The 23,658-nt window shown below is 41.0% G+C and overlaps 1 protein-coding gene across 1 annotated transcript in view; it reads left to right on the forward strand.

Moving 5' to 3' along the window:
- DCC (DCC netrin 1 receptor) overlaps window positions 1-17,837 on the forward strand; it is a gene marked incomplete in the record, with an annotated part of 974,185 nt that extends 956,348 nt beyond the window's left edge. The window contains 2 exon segments of the mRNA XM_034774393.1: window positions 7,680-7,822; window positions 14,859-17,837. Coding sequence (XP_034630284.1) covers window positions 7,680-7,822; window positions 14,859-14,948 — 233 coding nt within the window.
- Window positions 17,838-23,658: the final 5,821 nt, after the last annotated feature.

The following is a 23,658-nucleotide window of genomic DNA, read 5'->3' on the forward strand; positions in this document are numbered from 1 at the left end:
CAATAAGCGCACACTGTTGACTCATATCCAGCTTCTCGTCCATTGTGACTCCTAGGTCCTTTTCTGCAGAACTGCTACCTAGCCATTCGGGCCCTAGTCTGTAGCAGTGCATGGGATTCTTCCGTCCTAAGTGCAGGACTCCGCACTTGTCCTTGTTGAACCTCATCAGGTTTTTTTTTTTGGCCCAATCCTCTAATTTGTCTAGGTCCCTCTGTATCTGATCCCTATCCTCTAGTGTATCTACCACGCCTCCTAGTTTAGTGTCATCTGCGAACTTGCTGAGAGTCCAGTCCACGCCATCCTCCAGATCATTAATAAAGATATTAAACAAAACTGGCCCCAGGACCGACCCTTGGGGCACTCCACTTGAAACTGGCTGCCAACTAGACATGGCAGCCGGTTTCAAGCGGAGTGCCCCAAGGGTCGGTTTTATTTCTTTTGTTTTTTTTACTTATAGTGTAAAGAAGTCTAGTCTTCAAATATTTTTCATATGGTTTCACATTCCGTTCCCTTGAGAGGCACCATCACACTTAATGGGGACATTCTGCCATGTAGTTACAAGCTAGCTCAGAACTACATTTAAACAGTTAGAGCACACACTTTAGTACAGTCAGTATCAAATAACCCGTTAGTTGTCTTTGATCCTTTTGTGATTTCCTGTTGTAATTGTGTGGAACTGAAAGGGGGAAAAAAAAAGACCTCTTCACATTGCAATATACATAACCCTCCCCAGAAACCCCTCCACAAATATTTAATTCATAACAATAAAAACCTCACATTTCTTTATTACTAACTAAAAAAATAAAGATTCAAGTTTTGTCTGTCACCTTCTTTATAGTCAGAAGCATCTGAGACATAGGAAGAAAGTATTAAATGAAATGCTTAAATATCTTTTAATGTGTCTGTAGTACCTCACCTAGACATTTATGGTCCAATCCTACAGAGTGTCTCACAATTCTGTTAATACTGCAAGGAAATGGCTCCAGTTCTTACAAAACTAAAGACTTAATTCAGCCCCAGTATACATACTATCTATTATAGATTAAATATATTTATATTCTATATTGAAACTATTTATGCTTAAAGTTAAGCAGGTGTTTAAATGATTTGCAAAATTGGGAGCCTATATAGGAAATAAGGCCTTGATCCTACAAAAGTTTATGTATGTGCTTAACTTTACTACTATTAGTTGTCCCATGGAAATAAAATACATGTATAAATGTTTGCAGGATGGGGGACTAACTTGAATTATGTGGAGTCTGTTGGGAGCTGTTTCCTTTTTACAGGCAAACTCTCTGTATGATGAATCATTGCTGTTATGTGTTGATCCTTCCTGCAATGGTAACAGGCTAGTTAATTAGTTAACAGCTTGACTTTTACCTAAGCTCGCTTGGTCTATTTCTTGTGGTCTTTTGAATGTCTGCCTAATTAGCCTTCAAATCCCTGGAGACCGTGTAAACATTCAGTCAGCTTCTGCCTTTTGAGCCTAGCAATTTCTGACTTTAAAATGATTCCCAGTTTGCAAATTCAATATATCAGTAATACAATATGTGAGTAATAGATAAAATTGTTAACCTCATCACACATAGTATTTCCTCTCATTCTCAGTATTGTTCAATGAAACCTTAAAAGTAAGTTTTAAAAACTCTCTGTGTAAAAGGGGGGAAAATACCACTCTTTAAATAACTGCACCTCTGTGAATGAAAGAGTTATTTTCAAAAAAAGAGATTGACTCTAAAAGTACTGGTTATACACATGACATGTTAAAGTCCTGGGGGTTGAGTGGAGAGGAATTGGCTACATGACTTACTGAGGGTAAGCCCTAAACATTCCATGATCTGTACTAGCTGGAATGGAGAAGGGGGTGGGGAATTCATTCAGAATTAAAATTACAACATGTTATTGTCCTCCAGTACTCTTTATGGAGTCAGTAGATTCAATACCAGTAAGTTAAAAACTGGAACCAATAAAGTGTGCCCATACAATACCTCTTAGAGCAAAATCCTCTTTTCATATCCTCTCTGATACCTTGCTCAGCCTGCATTGATGTTTATGGCTGCACACTTGTAGGAAGAACAGAATATAAGAACGGGATGTAGGAACTGCCATATTGAATCACACCCGAGTGTCAGGGACCCTTTTTCTTACAGTGGTTAGAACCAGATGCTTCAGAAGAAAGTGCAAGAGATCCTATAGTAGACAATTATGGAATTATCGTTCTATCTGAGATATTGCTTCCTACACGCAGGTAGCTGGTGGTTGGCTTTCATGTTTAAACATTAAGGTTTATATCTCTTATATATTCTGGACCCGCTCATAAAGTCAGTAGACTCTCATTGTCGTCAGTGGGTCTTGGATCAGTCCCCATGCCCCTAATTTTCACATGTGTTGAGACATTCCCATCTTCCAGCTGATGTAAATAGAAGTTTCAGGTATAGAGCACTGTTGTACTGAAACTTAGGGGTGTTCTTATAATCCAGGCGAATTCCCGTGCCATTGAATTCTATGTTGATTCTGAATTCTGTAAAAACATATCTCCTATCATCAGTTTTCAATGTGATGCATCCAAATTTCATTGGATGTTCCCTTTTCTTGCCTTATGAGAGAAGGTAAGTATAAGTGGACCATTGACTCCCTGCTCACCATGCATGATTTACATACCTCTAACATGTCACCCTTTTATTCTCGTCCTCTCTGAACTAAATAAGACTAATATATTTTGTGGCTGTCTCTGGAGCCATTCTATTACTTCTAGACCTTTTTGGAGATAGACGGACCAGTACTGAACACATCCAGTGAAATTCTGGCCCCTTGGAAGTCAGTTCGAGTTTTGCTATTAACCTCAATGCCCATACAGTACATAATATATTGCTGTTACAAACAGTTACTTGGTGTCCATATCACAGCATCTAGGCTGCTACCCATACAAACACATATATTTACAGTTATCTTCATTTAATGATGTTACAGAATACTTGTTTGCCCACTGATGTGCCGTGCTGTTGATATATAATGCAGAGTGACATAATGTGCTCAATAAGGCCTTCTGAAATAAGACACTAGCTGGAATTTTTACCTAGCAGCCATATGCCGTATAACTAATGAGCAAATGAAGTGTTTAATTAATAACCCTTCTGAGAAATAAAAGTTTAAAACAGTAAATTCATGCTGTGGCTACTTAGAACTACACCTGATGAGCACTGTCATTTTTCTCTTCATGAGCCGGAGGTTCCTATTTTTCTTCTTTTCTTCCTGCTGGGTTTGGAAGCTTTAGAAACTAAATGGTTGTTAATTTAATTAGTAATTCATTTGCATACATTAGCTTACTTAGCACATCAACCTTCTGTGTCCAGTGTATTTAATGAAAGGTCTGCTTGGTCTTTTCAATATTCTTTGTTTTTTACTTGTATGTACAACTAATCAAATTTTATACTGTGGGTGTTTTGATTATGGTTTGTAAACATTTACTGGGGAACTTTAAATGTAGGGTTACTTAAGTAACATTTTCTGGTTGTCATTTTAGTTACAAGCTTTAGAAATTGCCTGTTGTTTTTGTGAGCTGAAGGGGAAACAAAATGCTAATTGTCATTTTGGCTTTTCATGAACAATATCCAGGAGGGAACATCTGTCTTTGTACAGAAAAGCAGCTCTTTAAGGCCAATTACTATAATGAGTTACATATGAGTAACAGGATTTTTACCAGGGGATGTAAAGGTACAAATATGCATTACAGCAGGAATATTATAGCAGAATATTTCTGCAGTTCACATAAACTCATTCTCGCCCATGTAAAATGTTTGCTTTCTCCCCAAATCCATGAAGATCAAGCAAGTCTGAAGTCATTTGTTGAAAGAAACATTATACAGTACATCTGAGCTAACCAGGGAACAAGCATGGTGCAAGTCTGACTTGCAATTGTTTAGTTTTATTCTTCATTATGTTACAGTGGTATCCAAAGGTTCCAGTCAAATTGTACTGTAATAGGAAGCTGAATAAATATATTTTTATTGGGCCCTTTGGGTGCTAATATAAATAAAAATAAATCCTACCATTACAGAAGTCACAGTTGCACTCGTTTTCTTCACAGGTTAATGCAGATGTCCTCTTAGTGCTTTAAAAACGTATAAGAAGGTATGGTCCCTGCGCATACCAGCTTACAGTTTATTGTATTCTTTATCTGTATTATTGTAGCACCTAGAATCCTCAGTCATAGACCAGAATCCCATTGTGCTGGGCGCTGTACAAAGACAAAACAAAAAACAGTCCCTGTCCCTGGGAGCTTAAAACAAGAGTGGTAGCTATAATTGTGGGGTTTGTGATAATGGAGTCCCATGTCCTTATTCACCAAAGCATTTCAGCATGTACTTTCAGAATGTGTGTATGCCACATTGACGTCACTAGTGTGTTTAAAGTTCAGTATATGCTAAAGGGCTTTGCTCAGTTGGGACCCAGCCTTTCACAACTGGACTGAAACCACTCTACTGTTTCACATATAGTAGACCACTGAACATTGATCACTACAAACATTGGCAAAATTCCCACCTGTGACCCATAGGTGAAAGGCCCCCAGTATTGTGGGCTTGGGTCATCCAGGCTTCTCAGCCAGTTCTGGTCTCTGCTCCCGCTGCATCATACAGACAGATAAATACAGAGCGCATTTTGAAACTACAAACAAAAGGGTATTAATAATTTATAGAGCCGGATCCTCAGCTGGTGTAAATGGACATAATTCCATTTAAATCAATATGGATACAGTGATGTACGTCCTCTGACTCATAATGTTTTTCTTTGTGTAAATAGAATTTAGAAGTTCAGTTTTGGATGATTTCTCATTTTATCTTAAGATCTTTGTCTTCTTCCTCTGTATGCCTTACACCATGTACTGATTTCTTATAATATCAAATGGATTCTGATGCCACAGCCAGGTCCAGAAATTGCTTGGTCAAACACAAATTTTAAAGACTGCTTCCATCAATGCAAATGAGAGTGTATGCATTCACTTCCACATCAGCCGAAATCCTTTAATAAAAAAAAAAAAAAAAAAAAAAAAAAAAGCCTCTTCCCCTTTGAAAATCACTTTTCTCTGAGGAAATGGAAACTAAACACATTTTCTTTCTTAAAATTTTTACTTGAATTTGTGACATTTAAGAGATTGTATCTGTTGGAGATAGCTGTGTCTTCTAGTCTTTCTTTGAAGTACTGGGAAGTTTGGAGCGCCAGTTATTAAAGAACTTTTTTAGCTATTAAGTTGGAGCTAGCAAAGGGTTTGTATCTTTTTAGTGATCTCTTTTAGTCAGTATTGACTTTCCTTTTTTGTTGTTGTTTCAGTTAAACTTGTATTATCAAAGAGACTGACACTTGGGGAGTGTACATACATGGGTCTCTTTTCCTTTTAGTCTTTGTCTTATAATTCTTTATTGGAAGTTACTGTACTTATAACTAATGTGCTAGGGGGCTCTCTAATGCGGGGGGAATTTCATTCTCTCTTTGCTCTTTTGTGTTTCCTCTGCTGCGGGTCCTGAGTGTTTTAGCTCTGTTATACACATTTTAAACTAATTAAAAATGTAAAAACCATTCTTTGAAATGCAGGAAAATTAATCTGCAGCTTTTGTCCCCAGGCTACTCACCAGAGCTGTAAAAATACTAAAAACTGTCATGACAGCAATCATTTATTGGGAGTAGGGGAGTACTTTGTCTTTTCCAGCTGCAGCAACTGCCTTTCCTACCATAGTAGAGTTATTCCTCTTGGTAGCACCACTGAAGGCCCCAGAGAATTACTTTTCATGCTCTATTAATGATCTACAATGACTGAGCTCATCAGGTTGGATCCTATTTGGGGAAGAACAAGAGCAATGAATGATTAAAGTTAAACCCTATAATTTAGAAAGGACAGCCTGGATTTAAATAGAGGCGGGATAATTTGTATGACCAAAACTCATATTTGCTTGTTAAGATGGGATAATCAGTTCTCATGCTTCAGGGCATCAGATATTTCCCACCAGGGTCAGGACATCAGGAAGAGGGTATTATTGGTGTATTATTTGGCCAGGAAGGATGTTCATGTTCCTCTGAAGCATCACACATAGGCCACTATTAGAGGTCGGATATCAGACTGGATGGCATGGTAATCCAATCTGGTAAGGTAAACCCAGACCCTCAAAAGTATTTAGGCACCTTACTCCCAATGATTTAGTCTATACATGGAGGAGGGAGAGCAAACTGATGTAGTAATAGACATAGAAAATATTATATAATGCCATCTTGCACCTTCTCCTAGCATTTTTAATACAATGATCTTATAGCACTTTACAAACATTCATTAATTAAGCCTAACATGACTCCAATACTGCAGAGATGGTAGTGGTTTTAAGACCATATCTAGATATAATTCACCTATGTGAGGTAGGTAATTATTATTATATCCATTTTACACCTGGGTAGCAATCTTAAATGCCTTGCTCCTAATAAAATTATGGGAGATAAGGAGCGGAGGCTGGAGGGCCAGGCTCATTCATTCATATATTTTTTTGGTCTTGATTCCCAGGATGACAAATGAACTGAATAAAAAAATGTCTTGCACAGTGCAGAAAATGTAGCATTATCCCTAACGGGATCATTGGTGTTAACAGCGATCTCCTGATAACTGATAGCAGCCATGCTTTGAGAGAGTCCACAACCCTAGCAAGCAATGTACTCTGCCAAACAAATTTCAGTCTGGAGAGTGCTGATAACCTGGGCATATCAACCTAAAAGGTACCATAGGGAACAAACATGCATTGCAGTGGTTGAGTGGAAGAGAATCCGATTCAAGAGAAGGGATAAAGTAGATGCAATGGATTGAGTTGACTTTACACAACTGGTAGTGTGGGATTTTTATCAGTGACTTCAGTGGGAGCAGAGTTAGGCCAATGCTGAGCACTTTTGAAAACCTCACCTCTAATAGTATGAGTCTTTGATATGTGCCCATTTCTTTAATGAACACTATACATTTTGTTTCATTTTCAAACCATTCCAGTGTCTTTAAAATCAGAGTCGTATACTCTTTGCAGTAGCCAGCCATTATGTTACCAGCAATAGCTTCCACATAGCCATGAGCATTAGAAGCTATTGTATTTTGAGAGGCCACATTGACCAGGACAGTGGTTTTATTACCTGTTGTTTTAAAAGATAAAACATGCGAGAGGACCTTTAATTTCCACCAGAAAAACCACCAGGGACCTCATCACAATGTCTCATTAGACGAGTGGCAAGTGTAGCAACCATTACTTCTCCCACCACCCGCAAGTACTGAAGTGTTAGTACTGGGCAGATTTTAAGTTCGATTTTGGGAGATGAGCCCACCATGGTCTGGCCTAGTGGCAAAAACGGCTGCCATCTGAGTTACAAAGACATCCCAAAATACTTGACAGTCTGAATGTGGCAGCAAGAGGATTTAGAGCTTGCTCACAATGAAATCTAATTGACAGCGTTTCAACAAGAGCGTTCCAATCAGCACTGGCTTCCCTTCAGGAAGAAGCAATATACGAACATTTGGAAAAGATAATCTGTATTTAGGATTGAAAATTTAAAACCAATTATAACCCGTTAAATCAAGAGCATTTTGCACAGAAGGCTTAAATCTCATTTCCCCTTATATGTATTATTCATACATTATTATTGTGATTTGTTTTCTCTTTCAGGGCCTAATCTTCCCAAGGCTCAAGTTAAAACAGCATCACTTGGATTAGCTGGAAAAGCACGATCCCCTCTGCTTCCAGTCTCGGTGCCAACAGCCCCAGAAGTGTCAGAAGAGGGCCACAAACAGACAGAGGATCCAGCTAACGTAAGAACAATCTTAAAAAAAAAAAAAAAAAAAAAAAAAAAAAAAAGAGTCTCATCGCAAACCGTATTAACTTTAAGTGCAGGGTCATAGCTGTAAGTCATATTCTGTCCAATCACTTTAGTTGAACAGCTTCATCTCTGCCTACTTGATGTATTAGGTTATACCAGTGAGTAGCAGTTAAGGCACAACAGGTCTCATCCAAAGCCTGCTAGCGTGAGTAAGATTCTTTCTGTTGACTTCAGTGGCCTTTGGATCTGGACCTGTGTCTGATACAGATAGACAGATAACCTGTGTTCTGTGCACCTATAATTCATATTGCTATTTACATGATCTCTTTTGTACCTATTGAGAGATCAAAACAATTCTAGTTGTCAAGCATAGGATCCAGAAGGAGAAAGGGACCGATGGAAGAGAGAATGAATGAGAAAACTGATGTCAGAAAAAATAAGTTAAGGAATAAAAGATTATAAAGTAATACCAGACAATGAAGAGAAAAAAATAATGTGAAAGGGATAGGTAAGATGAAAAGAAAGGATCAGAAGGAAAAGATGTCTGAAAAAATAATCAGAAAATGTAGAACAATCCCATTAACTCCTATTAAGAGTCTTAGGGTATGTCTACACTACGGGATTAATCCGAATTTAGATAATTCGGATTTGAGAAACAGGTTGTATAAAGTCGAAATGAGTGCGGCCACACTAGCACAGTAATTCGGTGGTGTGCGTCCAAGTACCGGGGCTAGCGTCGATTTCTGCACCGTTGCACTGTGGGTAGCAAATCCATAGCTATCCCATAGTTCCCGCAGTCTCCCGCGCCCATTGGGATTGTGGGTTAAGATCCCAGTGCCTGATGGGACAAAAAACATCGTCGCAGGTGGTTCTGGGTACAGTCTCACTTCCTCCCTCCCTCCCTCCCTGCATGAAAGCAACGGACGGCAGACAACCATTTTCGCGCCTTTTTTCCTGGGTGGGTGAACACTGCAGACTCCATACCACGGCAAGCATGGAGCCCGCTGAGGTCAAGACAGCACTCATGAATATTGCAAACACCTCGCGCGTTCTCGTGGAGTTTATGCTCAGCCAGGACCAGAAAAACGAGGAGAGGAGGCAGCGGCGGCGGCAGCATGATGAGGACATGGACACAGACACGGATACAGAATTCAGTGAAACCACAGGCCCCGGTGCTTTGGAGATCATGTTGTTAATGGGGCAGATTCTATCCATGGAACGCCGATTCTGGGCCCGGGAAACAAGCACAGACTGGTGGGACCGCATAGTGTTGCAGGTCTGGGACGATTCCCAGTGGCTGCGGAACTTTCGCATGCGTAAGGGCACTTTCATGGAACTTTGTGACTTGCTGTCCCCTGCCCTGAAACGCCAGAATACCAAGATGAGAGCAGCCCTCACAGTTGAGAAGCGCGTGGCGATAGCCCTGTGGAAGCTTGCAACGCCAGACAGCTACCGGTCAGTCGGGAATCAATTTGGAGTGGGCAAATCTACTGTGGGGGCTGCTGTGATGCAAGTAGCCAAAGCAATCACTCAGGTGCTGCTACGAAAGTTAGTGACTCTGGGAAATGTGCAGGCTATAGTGGATGGTTTTGCTGCAATGGGATTCCCTAACTGTGGTGGGGCAATAGACGGAACCCATATCCCTATCTTGGCACCGGAGCACCAAGCCACCGAGTACATAAACCGCAAGGGGTACTTTTCAATGGTGCTGCAAGCACTTGTGGATCACAAGGGACGTTTCACCAACATCAACGCGGGCTGGGCGGGAAGGGTTCATGACGCTCGCGTCTTCAGGAACACTACTCTGTTTAAAGGGCTGCAGCAAGGGACTTACTTTCCGGACCAGAAAATAACCGTTGGGGATGTTGAAATGCCCATAGTTATTCTTGGGGACCCAGCCTACCCCTTAATGCCATGGCTTATGAAGCCATACACAGGCAGCCTGGACAGGAGTCAGGAGCTGTTTAACTACAGGCTAAGCAAGTGCAGAATGGTGGTAGAATGTGCATTTGGCCGTTTAAAAGGCCGCTGGCGTTCATTATTGACTCGCTCTGACCTCAGCCAAAGAAATCTCCCCATTGTTATTTCTGCTTGCTGTGTGCTCCACAATCTCTGTGAAAGTAAGGGGGAGACCTTTATGGCGGGGTGGGAGGCTGAGGCAAATCGCCTGGCTGCTGATTACGCGCAGCCAGACACCAGGGCGATTAGAAGATCACACCATGAAGCGCTGTGCATCAGAGAAGCTTTGAAAACCAGTTTCATGGCTGGCCAGGCTACCGTGTGAAATATCTGTTTGTTTCTCCTTCATGAAAACCCTCCCCCTTTACTGACTGATTTTCTGTAAGGAACCCACCCTGCCCCTTCCCCCAGCTTTCTTTCAAACCAAATAAAGTCACTATCATTTAAAAATCATTTATTCTTTATTAATAGATTAGAAAAAGAGGGAGGGAACCCGGGTGGTATTTGGGAGGAGGATTGCTGGGAAGGAAAAAGCCACAAAGAAAAGGTTAAAAAAATGACAGCCTTTTGCTTGGGCTGTCTACTGGGGTGGAATGGGAAGGTGTACGGAGCCTCCCCCCCCGCGTTCTTACACGTCTGGGTGAGGAGGATACGGAACATGGGGAGGGGGGAGGGTGGAACAGGGGCTGAAGCGGCAGTCTGTTTTCCAGCAGCCGTTCCTGAACCTCCACCAGACGCCGGAGCAGCCCCAGCGTTGCATCCTTCATCCTCTGGTCTTCCTGCCGCCATCTCTCATCTCGATCGTCTCTCCTCTCCTCACGTTGGTCCCTCCTCTCCTCACGTTGGTCCCTCCTGTCCTCACGTTCACTGACTTCTTTCCTATACTTTGAAACTGTTTCCTTCCACTCATTCAGATGAGCTCTGTCACTCCTGCTGGATTGCATAATTTCAGAAAACATGTCCTCCCGCGTCTTCTTCTTACGACGCCTTATCTGTGATAACCTTCGGGATGGAGGAGGGAGGCTTGAGGAATTTGCAGCTGCTGTAGGGAGGGGAAAAAAGAGAGAATTGTTTTAAAAGCTACATTTTGCAGAACAATGCTTATACTCTTTCACGGTGACCAACACTGTTCACATTACATAGCACATGTGATTTCTGTGCAAGGTCGCATTTTGCCTCTTAATGCTGAGTGCCTGTGACTTTGCTGCTAGAGATCAATCACAGGTCTGGGCAACAGAATTCGGCTTGCATGCGGCCATGGTAAGCTTCAGCGCCGTCCGTGCTTTCCAACATACCAAGCATAGCTTGTAGAGTGCTGCAGAAGCCTGGCCAATCTCAGCCAGTTGGGGGGGGGGGCAGTGTGGTGGTGCTTGTCTGGGCCCCTTCAGGCAAGTAGAGTGCTGCGGTTTTTCTGTTAACATTCAGCAGCACCAGAAAACAAACTAACCCTGCAGGAAGATCCCTGCAGGCACCAAACTCCCCCCCCCCCGCCGCCGCCCCCCCCCCCTCGCCATGAATTCTCTGGGATGATCACGGTACCCTCCCCCCACCGCGTGGCTGGTAACAGGGAAGATCCCTGCTAGCCAAACGCGAAAAACTCAGGGCCAATTTCCCATCTGCGCTTGGCTAACTGCAGGGAAGGATTTATTTTCCGCCACAGGCAAACAGCCCAGTAGGAACGGCCACCTCTGTCCCCTTAATTAAGTTCCCGTATTTCAACCAGGTTACCAAGAGTGATATCACTCTCCTGAGGATTACACAACAAGATAAAGAACGGATGTTGCTTGAATGCCAGCAAACACCGGGACCATACGCTGCCAGGCTTTGTCAGGCAATGATACCAGATTACTTGCTGCAAGCATGGCGTGGTCAAGTGTCCTACCATGGAGGAGGGAATAAAGATGCACTGCCCAGAAACCTTCTGGCAAGGCTTTCGGAGTACCTCCAGGAGAGCTTCATTGAGATGTCCCTGGAGGATTTCCGCTCCATCCCCATACACGTTAACAGACTTTTCCAGTAGCTACAGACTTTTCCAGTAGCTGAACTGACCGCGAATGCAAAGTCAGGCAAAGTAATCATTAAAAACCGTTTGCTTTTAAAACAAGTTTTATATTTTAAAAGGTAAACTCACCTGAGGTCCCTTCCATGGGGTCAGAGTCTTGGGTACTGGCTTGGGAGGCTTGGGAGGGTACTTCAGTCGGGGTGATAAAAAGATCCTGGCTGTTGGGGAGAAGGGAGTGCTGTGTGCTCTCTGCAAGCTCATCCTCCTCCTCCTCCTCCTCCTCCTCTACCCCATCGGCAGAATCCTCAGGCGTCGAGACTATCCCTGACCCAGAATCCACGAACAAAGGTGGGGTAGTGGTGGCAGCCCCCCCTAGAATTGCATGCAGCTCGGCGTAGTAGCGGCATGTCCGCGGCTCTGACCCGGAGCGACCGTTTGCCTCCTTTGTTTTTTGATAGGCTTGTCTGAGCTCCTTGACCTTCACGCGGCACTGCTCAGAGTCCCTATTGTGGCCTCTCTCCATCATGCCCTTGGAAATTTTTTCAAAAGTTTTTGCATTTCGTCTTTTAGAACGAAGTTCTGCAAGCACTGAATCCTCTCCCCATACAGCGATCAGATCCAGTACCTCCCTCACGGTCCATGCTGGTGCTCTTTTTCGATTATCAGCCTGCATGGTTACCTGTGCTGATGAGGTATCTGTGGTCACCTGTGCTCTCCACGCTGGGCAAACAGGAAATGAAGTTCAAATGTTCGCGGGGCTTTTCCTGTCTACCTGGCCAGTGCATCCGAATTCGGATTGCTGTCCAGAGCGGTCACAATGATACACTGTGGGATAGCTCCCGGAGGCCAATACCATCGAATTGCGGCCACACTAACCCTAATTCGAATTGCTAAAATCGATTTTGGCGCTACTCCGCTCGTTGGGGTGGAGTACAGAAATCGATTTAAAGGGCCCTTTACATCGAATTAAATGGCGTCATTGTGTGAACGGTTTCAGGGACAATTCGAATTAAAGCTGATAAATCCGAATTAAAGTCGTAGTGTAGACCAGGCCCTAGACACAGTACTTTACGAAAGGTGAAGAAAGAGCAAAAGAAACTAAATAAAAAGGAAAAAAAAAATAAGGGAGACAGACTGTTATGTACAATCTATTTTCATTTCCTAGCATGTGAAAGTGGCTTACTATGCATCACGAGACAGGTTCATCTGGCATCTTGTTACCTAATCCTCTTATGTTTGAAACCTTGGGGAAGGGAAAAAGCAAGAAATCTGTTTTTGACATGCACAGAGAGATTTTTGGTCTGCTGCCCATATAAATGTAGGACAGTTAAATTATGTTCCCTTTTATTGTTAGTAGTATCATAAGCAATGCGCTATTGTGTTGTTATGAGAGAATTCTTCTCACGTTATGTTAGAGTAAAGGCGGTCAAAGTGTGGAGCCATCTCCAAAAAAGAGGTTTTTATTACCTGACCCTTTCCTAACCCAGTCGCTTTTTTTCTAGTGATGCTTATGCTACCAGTGGCTCTTTGTAATGATGATAATGCTTAGCACTGACTCCTATAAATGCATATCTAGTTGCAGGATTGATGCCCTGGTGCTTTTATCCACAGATCTCAAAGCTCTTTCCAAAGCAGATAAGATAAATATCCTCGTCTAACTAAATAAATTACTTTTCAAAGTGGCATTTACTCCCCTTGCTGTTTTTTTTTTTTTTCCTGATTCTGGCAATCACCTGGACTTCAGTCAACAAGTGTAACATGATTCCATGACTGAGAGTCTAACCCTACATCAGCAATGGGACTGAAACCACCAGTGCTTGGAATAAAATGTAGTGCTGAGCCAGCACACCAGTGGGTAAAATCCATTACTGAACAATGTGGTCACAGAGCAGTCCTGTGGTTTACTGCAGCCTATTTCTTTGAACTTCTTCCAAGTCCTACTGGCTCTACCGCATAGAGGAGATAAGGGACATGGAGTCTTGTATTGGGGGGAGAGAAATGAAAATGACTTCTTTGGTAAAATTACCGACATAAAGAGTAATTTAGCACAGAACATTTGATAACATGAAATGCTATTTCGGCTCTAAATATCTTAGAACAGCAGCGCAATTTATTTCCCAAGAGGGACACTTTTCAAACTCAGCAAGTGTGTGAGCACTTATAGGAAATAATGGCACAGGAGTTAATAGGCTCTTCAGGTAGTCAGAGTTTTGGGGGCAGGGGGCTGAATTGTGGGAGTTTTTAAAGTTTATTTCTGCAGAGACACGATTATACTATTGGATTCTTAACTCTGTCCAGACCTTTAGGCTGCAGATTTCCCACAGTGCTTTCAAATCATTTCCTTTGAAAAGTCCACATAAATAACTAGGGTTTGAGTTCTGTCTCCGTGAATCCAAAGCAGAGAGGCATTCATTTTACTCTTGTCTCAATAACTTTTGAGGTCAGTGGTTCCCAATGATAGGTACATTTGCCAGTTATTTAAGGTTTCATGACAGATACTCAGTTGGCTGTCCTCTGTATACCCCCCCCCACACACACACACACAAACTTCTGTCACAGACCCTAATACTGAACACCTCCTGCAAGGCACTGAATGCCCTCAAATCCCATTAACAGCAATGGTAAGAGTTAAGACTCTCTGGCTATAGTGGGAGTTGGGAGCGCTCAGCTCCTTGCAGAATCAGGCCCTTCATTATGAACTCCAGGAGCAGCCTCTGTAGTACATCCCAGTGCACCATGGCTGCATTGCCATTCATTCAGTCAGTCTCATGCCATTCTGCAATAATCCAAGATTTGGAGTATTGCAAGCAACATTGCTGGTGGGGAGGCATATACAGAGTTTGGTCCTTGAGTTCACCAACTAGATATATAGGAGAGGAGGTTGCTGACTGCAGTGGAAGAGGAGCAAGGAGGTGACTGGGTCTCAGTTGGGCGAAGTGATGAATCTGAGAACAACTGTTTTAATGTGTTGTTTCAAGTGGCTCTATCCCTGCTTGTCATTTCTGTGTCCTTTAAAACAGACTTTTGGTTAGAGCTCACATTGACTATTGATTTGGGTTTTTTGCAGGTATATGAACAGGATGATCTGAGTGAACAAATGGCCAGTTTGGAGGGGCTAATGAAGCAACTTAATGCTATTACAGGCTCGGCCTTCTAACAGCTGTTGATGAATAGATAAATTGTATTATCCAGGAACATTGCAGCATACAAGTACTTCATATACACCACACACATACACAACCCCATAAAACCACCCTTTCTTCAGTACCATTCATTCAACGTAAGGAAGATTCTTGATGAGTCCTAAAAAATAAATAACTAAAAATACGCTACATTACTGTAGATCAAGCATCTAAAGCAATGAAAGTGTGGCCCTTGCAAATAAGTGAAACAACGACAGCAAAGCCCGAGGTGATGCCACTTGATTGCTCATTTTGATCTGCTTGCCTTTGTAATACTTGAGGTGTCACGACTATCTCACATTTTACTTAATAGAGGTGTGTAGTTCTTGGTGAAAATCTAGTTTTACGTCATTCAAATGTATTTTTAAACATATACCATGCCATAATTTGTCAGTGTGGAAGTTCACTCTTCGTGTTTTTTGTTTTTATTTTTTATATACTTTTTTGATACGAAAGCACCCGTAACAAATAATCACGACATAGCACCAAAGGATTGGAAGTGTTACCAACAGCACAAAACAAGACAAATAACTCCCATTTCTTTTGTAATTTCAATCACTCATCCTGCGCAAGCAGTGTGCATTAGCGAGTTGCTGTAAAGTCCACCCATTTTTGCAAGTATTTGGAAATCCTCCCATAGGTAACATTTTATATCTGGGAACATAAAAAAAATCTGCATTGGTGGCATGCTGCCAGCTGCGGTATACTTACAAAAAGAGGGTATGATATGCAATCTTCTCTGACACACAGTAATGATGTGCTTAAGCTTGGACTAGAACACTTCTAAATATGGGTGGCCTTTGTGCCATACTGCACTGGGATGACATTTGAAAGCTCCTCCAAGACCACCTTTCACAGCAGCAAGAGGAAAATGGGTAAAGTTCCTCCCACCCTTTCTCTACTGCTCCACCTCTTGTTTGAGACTCCTCAGTTCCATGAACTCTGTGATTCAGTCACCAATGACTTCTCCTTAACTCAGTGGAGGCTGCGGAAATTGGAAAGCAACCCTAGGTCAGGCACAGTGGAAGATAAGACGTATCGGTTAGCAGTGATGGACACAGCACAGTTTTTACAGACAAGCAACAGATTCAAGAAAATGAACTAAGAAGCTGGTGCATAATTGGGAAACAAATTACAGGTGCTTGATGGCAGTAGGATAGTCCTTGTTCAGTCATAGTTAAAAAACAGCCAACCAACCAACCAACCAACCAACCACAATTTAGCATCAGGACACTGATGTGAACTTAGAGGAACCTTTTCAGTGTTCTCCCCCCTCTTCTAGTAGTCTAGCTTCATATTACAGTGTTTATTGATAACTATAACTGTTTGAATTGACTAAATTTTGTGAGCATACTTTTTATTGCTGAATTTTCAGCTGCATTCAGAGTTAATCCCTGTTTATGCAGCTGAATCACCAAAAGGGAACTAATTTGCATATTTATCAGTTAGGCGGCTGCAAAACCCAATAAGAGAGTTTCAGATGAATTACTCCATTCAGTTCTGCCTTTGATTTCAAGCTTGAGTAGGTCATAATTTTAAAAGAGCACGGAAGGGCTGGGATCTTTACAACCTAATAGTTCCTTTTATTAGGTGGGTAATTATATGTGAATCCCTGAATAAAATATTTTGAGTAAAATGGCACTGTAACAGAAGTAATAATTCAGATTATTTTCTACAGTCATGTATTGGGGAGGAAATCAGATGCAAAGGATGGAATTCAAATGCTTCATTAGGAACTCTAGTGTGTTTATGAAAATGTTTCTTACCAAAATGTATTTTTATTCAATTGACTAAGATTTCAGTCAGATATTTCCTAAGAGTTAAGGAAGTCATATCTGTGTGAGAGGTTGAGTTTTTATGTTCTGTCAGATTTGTAACTAAGAACTTCCACTGAAAACAAAGCAAGCAAATCTGTCATGATGACAACCAAATTCATATTCCTGGTATTGGATCCCATGATGTCCCAGCCTACTATCTTGTTTCTGCAAGGCAGGTTCGAATACAGCTTTCTGAAAAAGAGCCTCTTCCCTGCTAGCAGAGATTGTCAGTTATTTTGAAATAGGTCCATAGGACCAAATTTTTCACTCTCTTATCCTGGAGTAAGGCTGAGGTACTCTGGAAAACAGGATCTGACTCATAGGACTTTAACGAGGGGCTTTTAATCATAGAACATTAACCCCAAACTGAATATATTCATGGTACAAAATTATCTAAAATATGTGATGGATAAACCTCAAAAATTTTGACAACTGGATTTTGTTTGGATAAGCAACCAAATATTCAGATGCTTATTTGAACATTGGTTATTGTGTTGGCTGTTCTGTGGCATAGATTATTATATCCATTTTGTGAATGCAACTCCCACTGATTTAAATGTTAGACCCTTGTATGTCTGCAAAATTGGTCTGGATTTCTCTTGAGAACAGCCTTTCTTGTGAATTCTAAAGCATTTCCATCTCTATACTCAGCCAGAAACTGGAAATGAAAAAAGAAATGCAAAATTTCAGAACCTGAAGAAGATCCAGAACAAGTTTGGTTTTAGATATCTGTGAGTCTTCAGGAAGAGGAGATTCTTAAATTTTACATAGTAATTCAGTCATCCCTAGTTTGCAGGCATTTGCAGCCGTAGCTGTGTCCTAATATAGATGTCAGTCCTTCAAACACTTGTGTTTAACTTTATAGAAGTGAGTTGTGTCATCTAAGTCAATACAGCTTTTCAGGACTGCGGACAAAATCTAAGCTAAAATAAATTCCTGTGTTCTCTATTCTGTAAATAAACTATGGGAAAGAACAGTTCAGTGTGCCCTTGTTGCCAAGAAGGCTAACGGCATTTTGGGCTGTATAAGTAGGGGCATTGCCAGCAGATCGAGGGACGTGATCATTCCCCTCTATTCGACATTGGTGAGGCCTCATCTAGAGTACTGTGTCCATTTTTGGGCCCCCAACTACAAGAAGGATGTGGAAAAACTGGAAAGAGTCCAGCGGAGGGCAACAAAAATGATTAGGGGTCTGGAGCACATGACTTATGAGGAGAGGCTGAGGGACCTGGGATTGTTTAGTCTGCAGAAGAGAAGAATGAGGGGGGATTTGATAGCTGCTCTCAACTACCTGAAAGGGGATTCCAAAGAGGATGGTCTAGGCTGTTCTCAGTGGTACCTGATGACAGAACAAGGAGTAATGGTCTCAAGTTGCAGTTGGGGAGGTTTAGGTTGGATATTAGGAAAAACTTTTTCACTAGGAGGGTGGTGAAGCACTGGAATGCGTTACCTAGGGAGGTGGTGGAATCCCCTTCCTTAGAGGTTTTTAAGGTCAGGCTTGACAAAGCCCTGGCTGGGATGATGTAGTTGGGGATTGGTCCTGCTTTGAGTAGGGGGTTGGACTAGATGACCTCCTGAGGTCCCTTCCAACCCTGATATTCTATGATTCATTCTATTAGATAATACCAAGACATGCTAAAACCTTTCATTCTAGTTAGTAAGATGCTTCTGCTGCAAGTTGAGTTTAAAATTTCACATAAAAAGTAACTGATTTTTTGGATTAATTGTTAATTTCTCTATTTTCCAAATTCTCTAGTCAAGGACTAAGCTATGAACATTGGTAGATTACCTCCATTTGTTCCTCTTGCGAATCCAGTTTATACAGTGTATAGGTTTAGCACATAAGACTGAGTCCTTTAAGGTTTCACTTGATAGCTAAAAAAGAAGCTGTAGCCCTGTGACTTACATCAAGCTAAATGAAAATAAACTTGGGTGTACAGTAAAAATGAAGGATCTCTGGACAAATAATGCCCTTCAGAAACTTGGTCTGAGGAAGTCTAGAGACTCTGAGTAGGATTGTTAAATAAATAGCTACTTAACTTTATATTTCAGTTTAGTTGTCCAATAACAAAGATATTGACCTTCTAAATAAACATCCAAACATGGGAGACTCTCATGAGTGTAATAGCACAAAACCTTCAAAGGCATATTTTGATAGTGCTGTGTTTGCAGTGAATTCAGATGTAAAATTTGATTCCTAAGCTTCCAGGATATTTAAATTGAAAAATGATTGATATTGAATCATTCTCTACCACAAACACCCTTGTAAATGTAAAGAAAGATAAATCAACTTGTAATGAATTTGTAAAGAAGTTGCCATGGGGAAGTAGCTAGCTAATCACACCTGGGAATAGTTTCCTGGGCTGCCATTACAGGTAGCAGATGGAGTTTGCAGTCAAGAATTCTACAGCTGTATATCTTGTATCATATTCATTTTTCTGAGCAAGATCTCACAGATGGAATTCTGCCAGGAACTTCATTGTTTGAGAGTCCTCTAGCTTGAGAACTTGCCTGTTAAAGTTATTCTGGTGGTGGTTGGCTTTTTTTATTTATTTATTTATTTTTATTTATTTTTTTTGAAGGGTTAGTTCAGGAAACCATCCAAACATTTAGCCACTTATTTAAGGCCATTTATCCTTTTCATTGGTAAACTAGCAGAAAAATTGCTGTACTCCCATATGATCTCCATTACTTCATGGTTTGGGCTGGGATAATACTGCAAAAGTTGCCTCAAACCATGGTGTTTGGGAATTTCTGATTCTTGACCAGAAGAAGTCATGAATTGCAAAGTATTGCAAACTGAAATCATTGTGGCTCCATATGAGTACAGGGGACCACCGAGGTGATTCAGATTGCAGGCTCAAGGGCCTAACTTACCGTTTTGGAGTTTCAAAATAAAGTTACCGATAGTTCAGGAGTTGTTACTCATTTTCTCCAAACCAGTTACCCGCCCCCCCCAGTTGTACATATAATTTTCAGGTTAGTCTCACAACTTTGTATTGCTTAACAAATAAAATCTGAAAACCACTCCATTAATATACAAATATACCACAAACATAAATAGCACCTCTCTGATTCCACTGAAGGAAAAACTCCATTAACTTAAATGGAAGAAATATGATGGCCAAGTTATTCGTACAATTCAAAGTTTGCCCTGAAAATGTTTTTAACATGAAGAGCAGGATCATAATTTACTAATCCCACATCCTTATTGTAAGAGTGGTTTTGTGAGCTGTTATGTTGATAAAAGGCCTTGTCCTGCTCAGTACTGAAGTGAATGGGAGTTTTGCCATCGAGTCTGGTAGGATCTGTTGAGTTTTATATTGTGTTATAAAAATGTCCTCTCTTAAATGCAATATTATTCTCAAGTCTGAATTTCCACCGTGTTACTCCAGTTATACACGAATGCAGCCCCACTGCAATCAACACAATTGAATCAACAAAAACTAGAGTAACACAGTTGAGAACCAAGGCATCAGTTGCGATACCTTAGAAAATCATGTCTGATACTGCATCAAGACTCAACCTCATAATGAAATGATTATTTCCACTAGAACATTCTGATCCTGTTTCCAGCAGCACCTTATCGCTTGTTATTTGACAGCCAAATCTCTTCACTGAATCCTTTAATAGGCATGCCAAATCTGTATTTTTTTAAAAATGGCTAGGCCCCAATCTTGCAAACATAGGGTTGCCAATTTTGGTTGGATGTATTCCTGGAGGTTTCATCACATGACATAATCTTTAATTAAAGATAAATCTTCGATTTCTGGAGATTCCAGGACAATCCTGGAGGACTGGCAATCCTATGGAAATACTTATGCACATGTGTAACTTCACTGCTGAGCCTACTCATGGTAATAAAGTTAAGGACATGCTTATGTGTTTTCAGGGTCAGGTGTTAAATGTTATTGAATCTCTATATAGACATGTAAAAATATGGAAAATAAAAATATTTCAGGTCACGTACATACACATTGTGCAGAATAAATAAGTAACATAAAGGGTGGATAAGATGAAAAGCATTCACTACGCTGTCAGAAATGGAAGTACTGGAAACTGGATAAAGGAAGATGATTATTAGCGAAGCCACAAACTACTGAAAGTGATCAGAGATTATTTTTCTTATCTGTTTGACTTGTCTTTCTGTTGGCCAGCAAGTGTCCTGTCTGATTGCAAATTGAATTTGCTCAGTCTTCTTTTTTTATCTCAGCAGACAGCATTTTAAGCATCTTCATTCTGACCTTTTTTGATTGGAGAGAAACAATAACAATACAGTACATATTTCATAAAGTGGCACAGGGCAGTGTCTCTCACTGTATGCTGTACATGTATTTTGAAGTGCAAGAAAGCAATGTTGGTAGAAGAAGGGAAAACTGCTGTTTTTATTATTGTAAAATATACCTGGCAATTCCTACATTTGTGAATTGTCACCATGTGTAGGATGGGAGGGTTGGGGGGAAGGGTGTACTTTTTATAAGTAATATTTAATTTATTATTTAGAGTGTTTTCTTTTGGTTAATTTATGATAAAAGGGAGATCTGGTTGGAAACCTAGAGTTGGCTGTTAAAGCTGCGGTGTCCCATGTCTCAGTGTGTTGTGTTTTAAAACTACATTATTCAGACCGAATACTCAAGAGTAACTGGCAAAACTCTCTTGCTAAATATTCACTAGTATCTGCCACTGAGGTCACCCAAAAGATGTTGACTGTGAAGCACTGACATAAGCTGTTAATTAATTGTTACAACATTGAGGAAAACAGTGCTCTCTCTTCATTTAAAGGGCTTTGCAAGGTAATTCAAACAAATTGTTAGCCTACTAGTGATACCTTAATCTGGTCGAAATGGGTTACACTACAGCTTTAACTAGCCTTAGTTTAAAAAAAAAAAAAAAAAAAACCTTGTTGTTACAAAAGGCCTAAAAATGGCATTTTGAGCCTATAAACAGTTTCTTTAAATTGTCAAATTTTAGCATTGTTAACCAAATTAGACTAGTGACTGCAATATTTAAGTGTAAATCTTGTTCTATGCGAAAGGAAACTTGCTTACGATTTAAAAATAAATGACTGTTTCTACACACAATCTTGTATACTACTACATGAAGAAAAAGGGGGTTTTGTAATGCACTGTAGAACAGTCTCATATTCATTTTTATAGAAATGTTATTCCAATGGTGCATTTTTTTGTTTAATAAATAAAGTTTTGATACAAAAGTCCTCCTGTGTGGTATGGTACTAACTCCAGCATTTTTTATTTACACTGAGTGACCCTAAGTGAAAACAGAAGCATTCACTAGCTTTGTGCATGAGGATTTTCGTTTGTCACAACACAGAAAAGGTAAAAAGTCTGTAAGCTTTAGCCAGCTGAATTCACAGAGAGCAACAAAAATTAATTAGGAGGCTAGAGATTGATTTATGAAGAAAGATTAAAGAGTTTGAGTGAGGATGACTGTACAACTCCTAGATACACTGGCAAGCACTTACTCACCCAAGAAGACCTTTGAGCTCCTCATTTGAGCGATTGTTCACCAGTATAAGTAAAGTTTGCACAATCTAAATCAGAATGGATAGTTTAGCTTGGTGAGGACAAAGGGTGGGTGGGAAAGGGTAAATAACAGGCAAGAACAGTTTGAAAATTATGAACTCTAAGGCCCTGATCATAGAAAACACAGGTACATTCTTTAAGGACACGGAGAATCCTATTGACTTCAACCTAACTACTCATGCTTAAAATTAAGCTTGTGCATAAGGGTTTGCGGGACCTAAAGAAAGAGACGAACTTTTAAGGTAGAACTTGGAAAAATGGGATGGAGTAGAAATAAGAATAAATGTAATTAAGGGAAAGGGGGGAAACTAGGTATAACTATCAGAGGGGTAGCCATGTTAGTCTGAATTTGACATAATCAGATCAGGATTAAACAAAGACTGTGAATGGCTATCCAACTACAGAAGCAGTTTCTCCTCCCTTGGTGTTCACACCTCAACTGCTAGCAGAGCACCTCACCCTCCCTGATTGAACTAACCTCGTTATCTCCACACTGATTTATACCTGCCTCTGGAGATTTCCATTACTTGCATCTGAAGAAGTGAGGTTCTTACCCATGAAAGCTTATGCTCCCAATACTTCTGTTAGTCTCAAAGGTGCCACAGGACCCTCTGTTGCTTTTTAGGTATAACTAGGAATAATAGAATATAATTAAGAAAAGTGAAGATTTATGCTGAATATAAGGGAACACTTCTTGACAGTGAGCAAGTTCAATTGAGTGGTGTGAGAATCCACTCTGGGAAGCGGTAGAAATCCTGTTGCTTGGAACAATTAGGGCCCACTCTTACTTAGGGCTTTTAGGCGCCGCCAACCACTAGGCGCCCTAGGCAGCCGCCTAGTTTGCCTAAATGGTTGCACCAGCCCTGCCGGGCAGCCTTCCAATTGTGCCACTTCCCTTGTGGCTGGTGAGGAACCCAGGCCCACTCTCTTCTGCCCAGAGATCCTACAACCAGCAGCTGAGGTCTGCACTGTCCCACACATTGTTGCTTTTCCCCTGGACTACTTCCTACAGTGCTTCTCTCAGGCTCTATCTCTACACTGCCCAGAGAGGCCTGTCCCTCTAGACCAAGCATCCTAGCTTCAAAGAGAATGACTACAGAACTCCTCCCTACCACCCCTTTCTGGCCTATACCTGGCTTTATATAAATCCCAGCTGTTCCTGTCCAGGTAAGCTTCCTCCTTTAATTAGTCTTCATTGCTCCTTGACTCCTCCTCCAGGTGCAGTCTAGGCAGTTAATTGGCTCATCTAGCCACCTTAACTTTTTCAGAGGCTGGTGTGGGGTGACAACCCCCATCATAAACCTTTAACAGGCTACATGAACCCA

The sequence above is a fragment of the Trachemys scripta genome, chromosome 6 (genome assembly GCF_013100865.1).
Source record: "Trachemys scripta elegans isolate TJP31775 chromosome 6, CAS_Tse_1.0, whole genome shotgun sequence".
Lineage (NCBI taxonomy): Eukaryota > Metazoa > Chordata > Testudines > Emydidae > Trachemys > Trachemys scripta.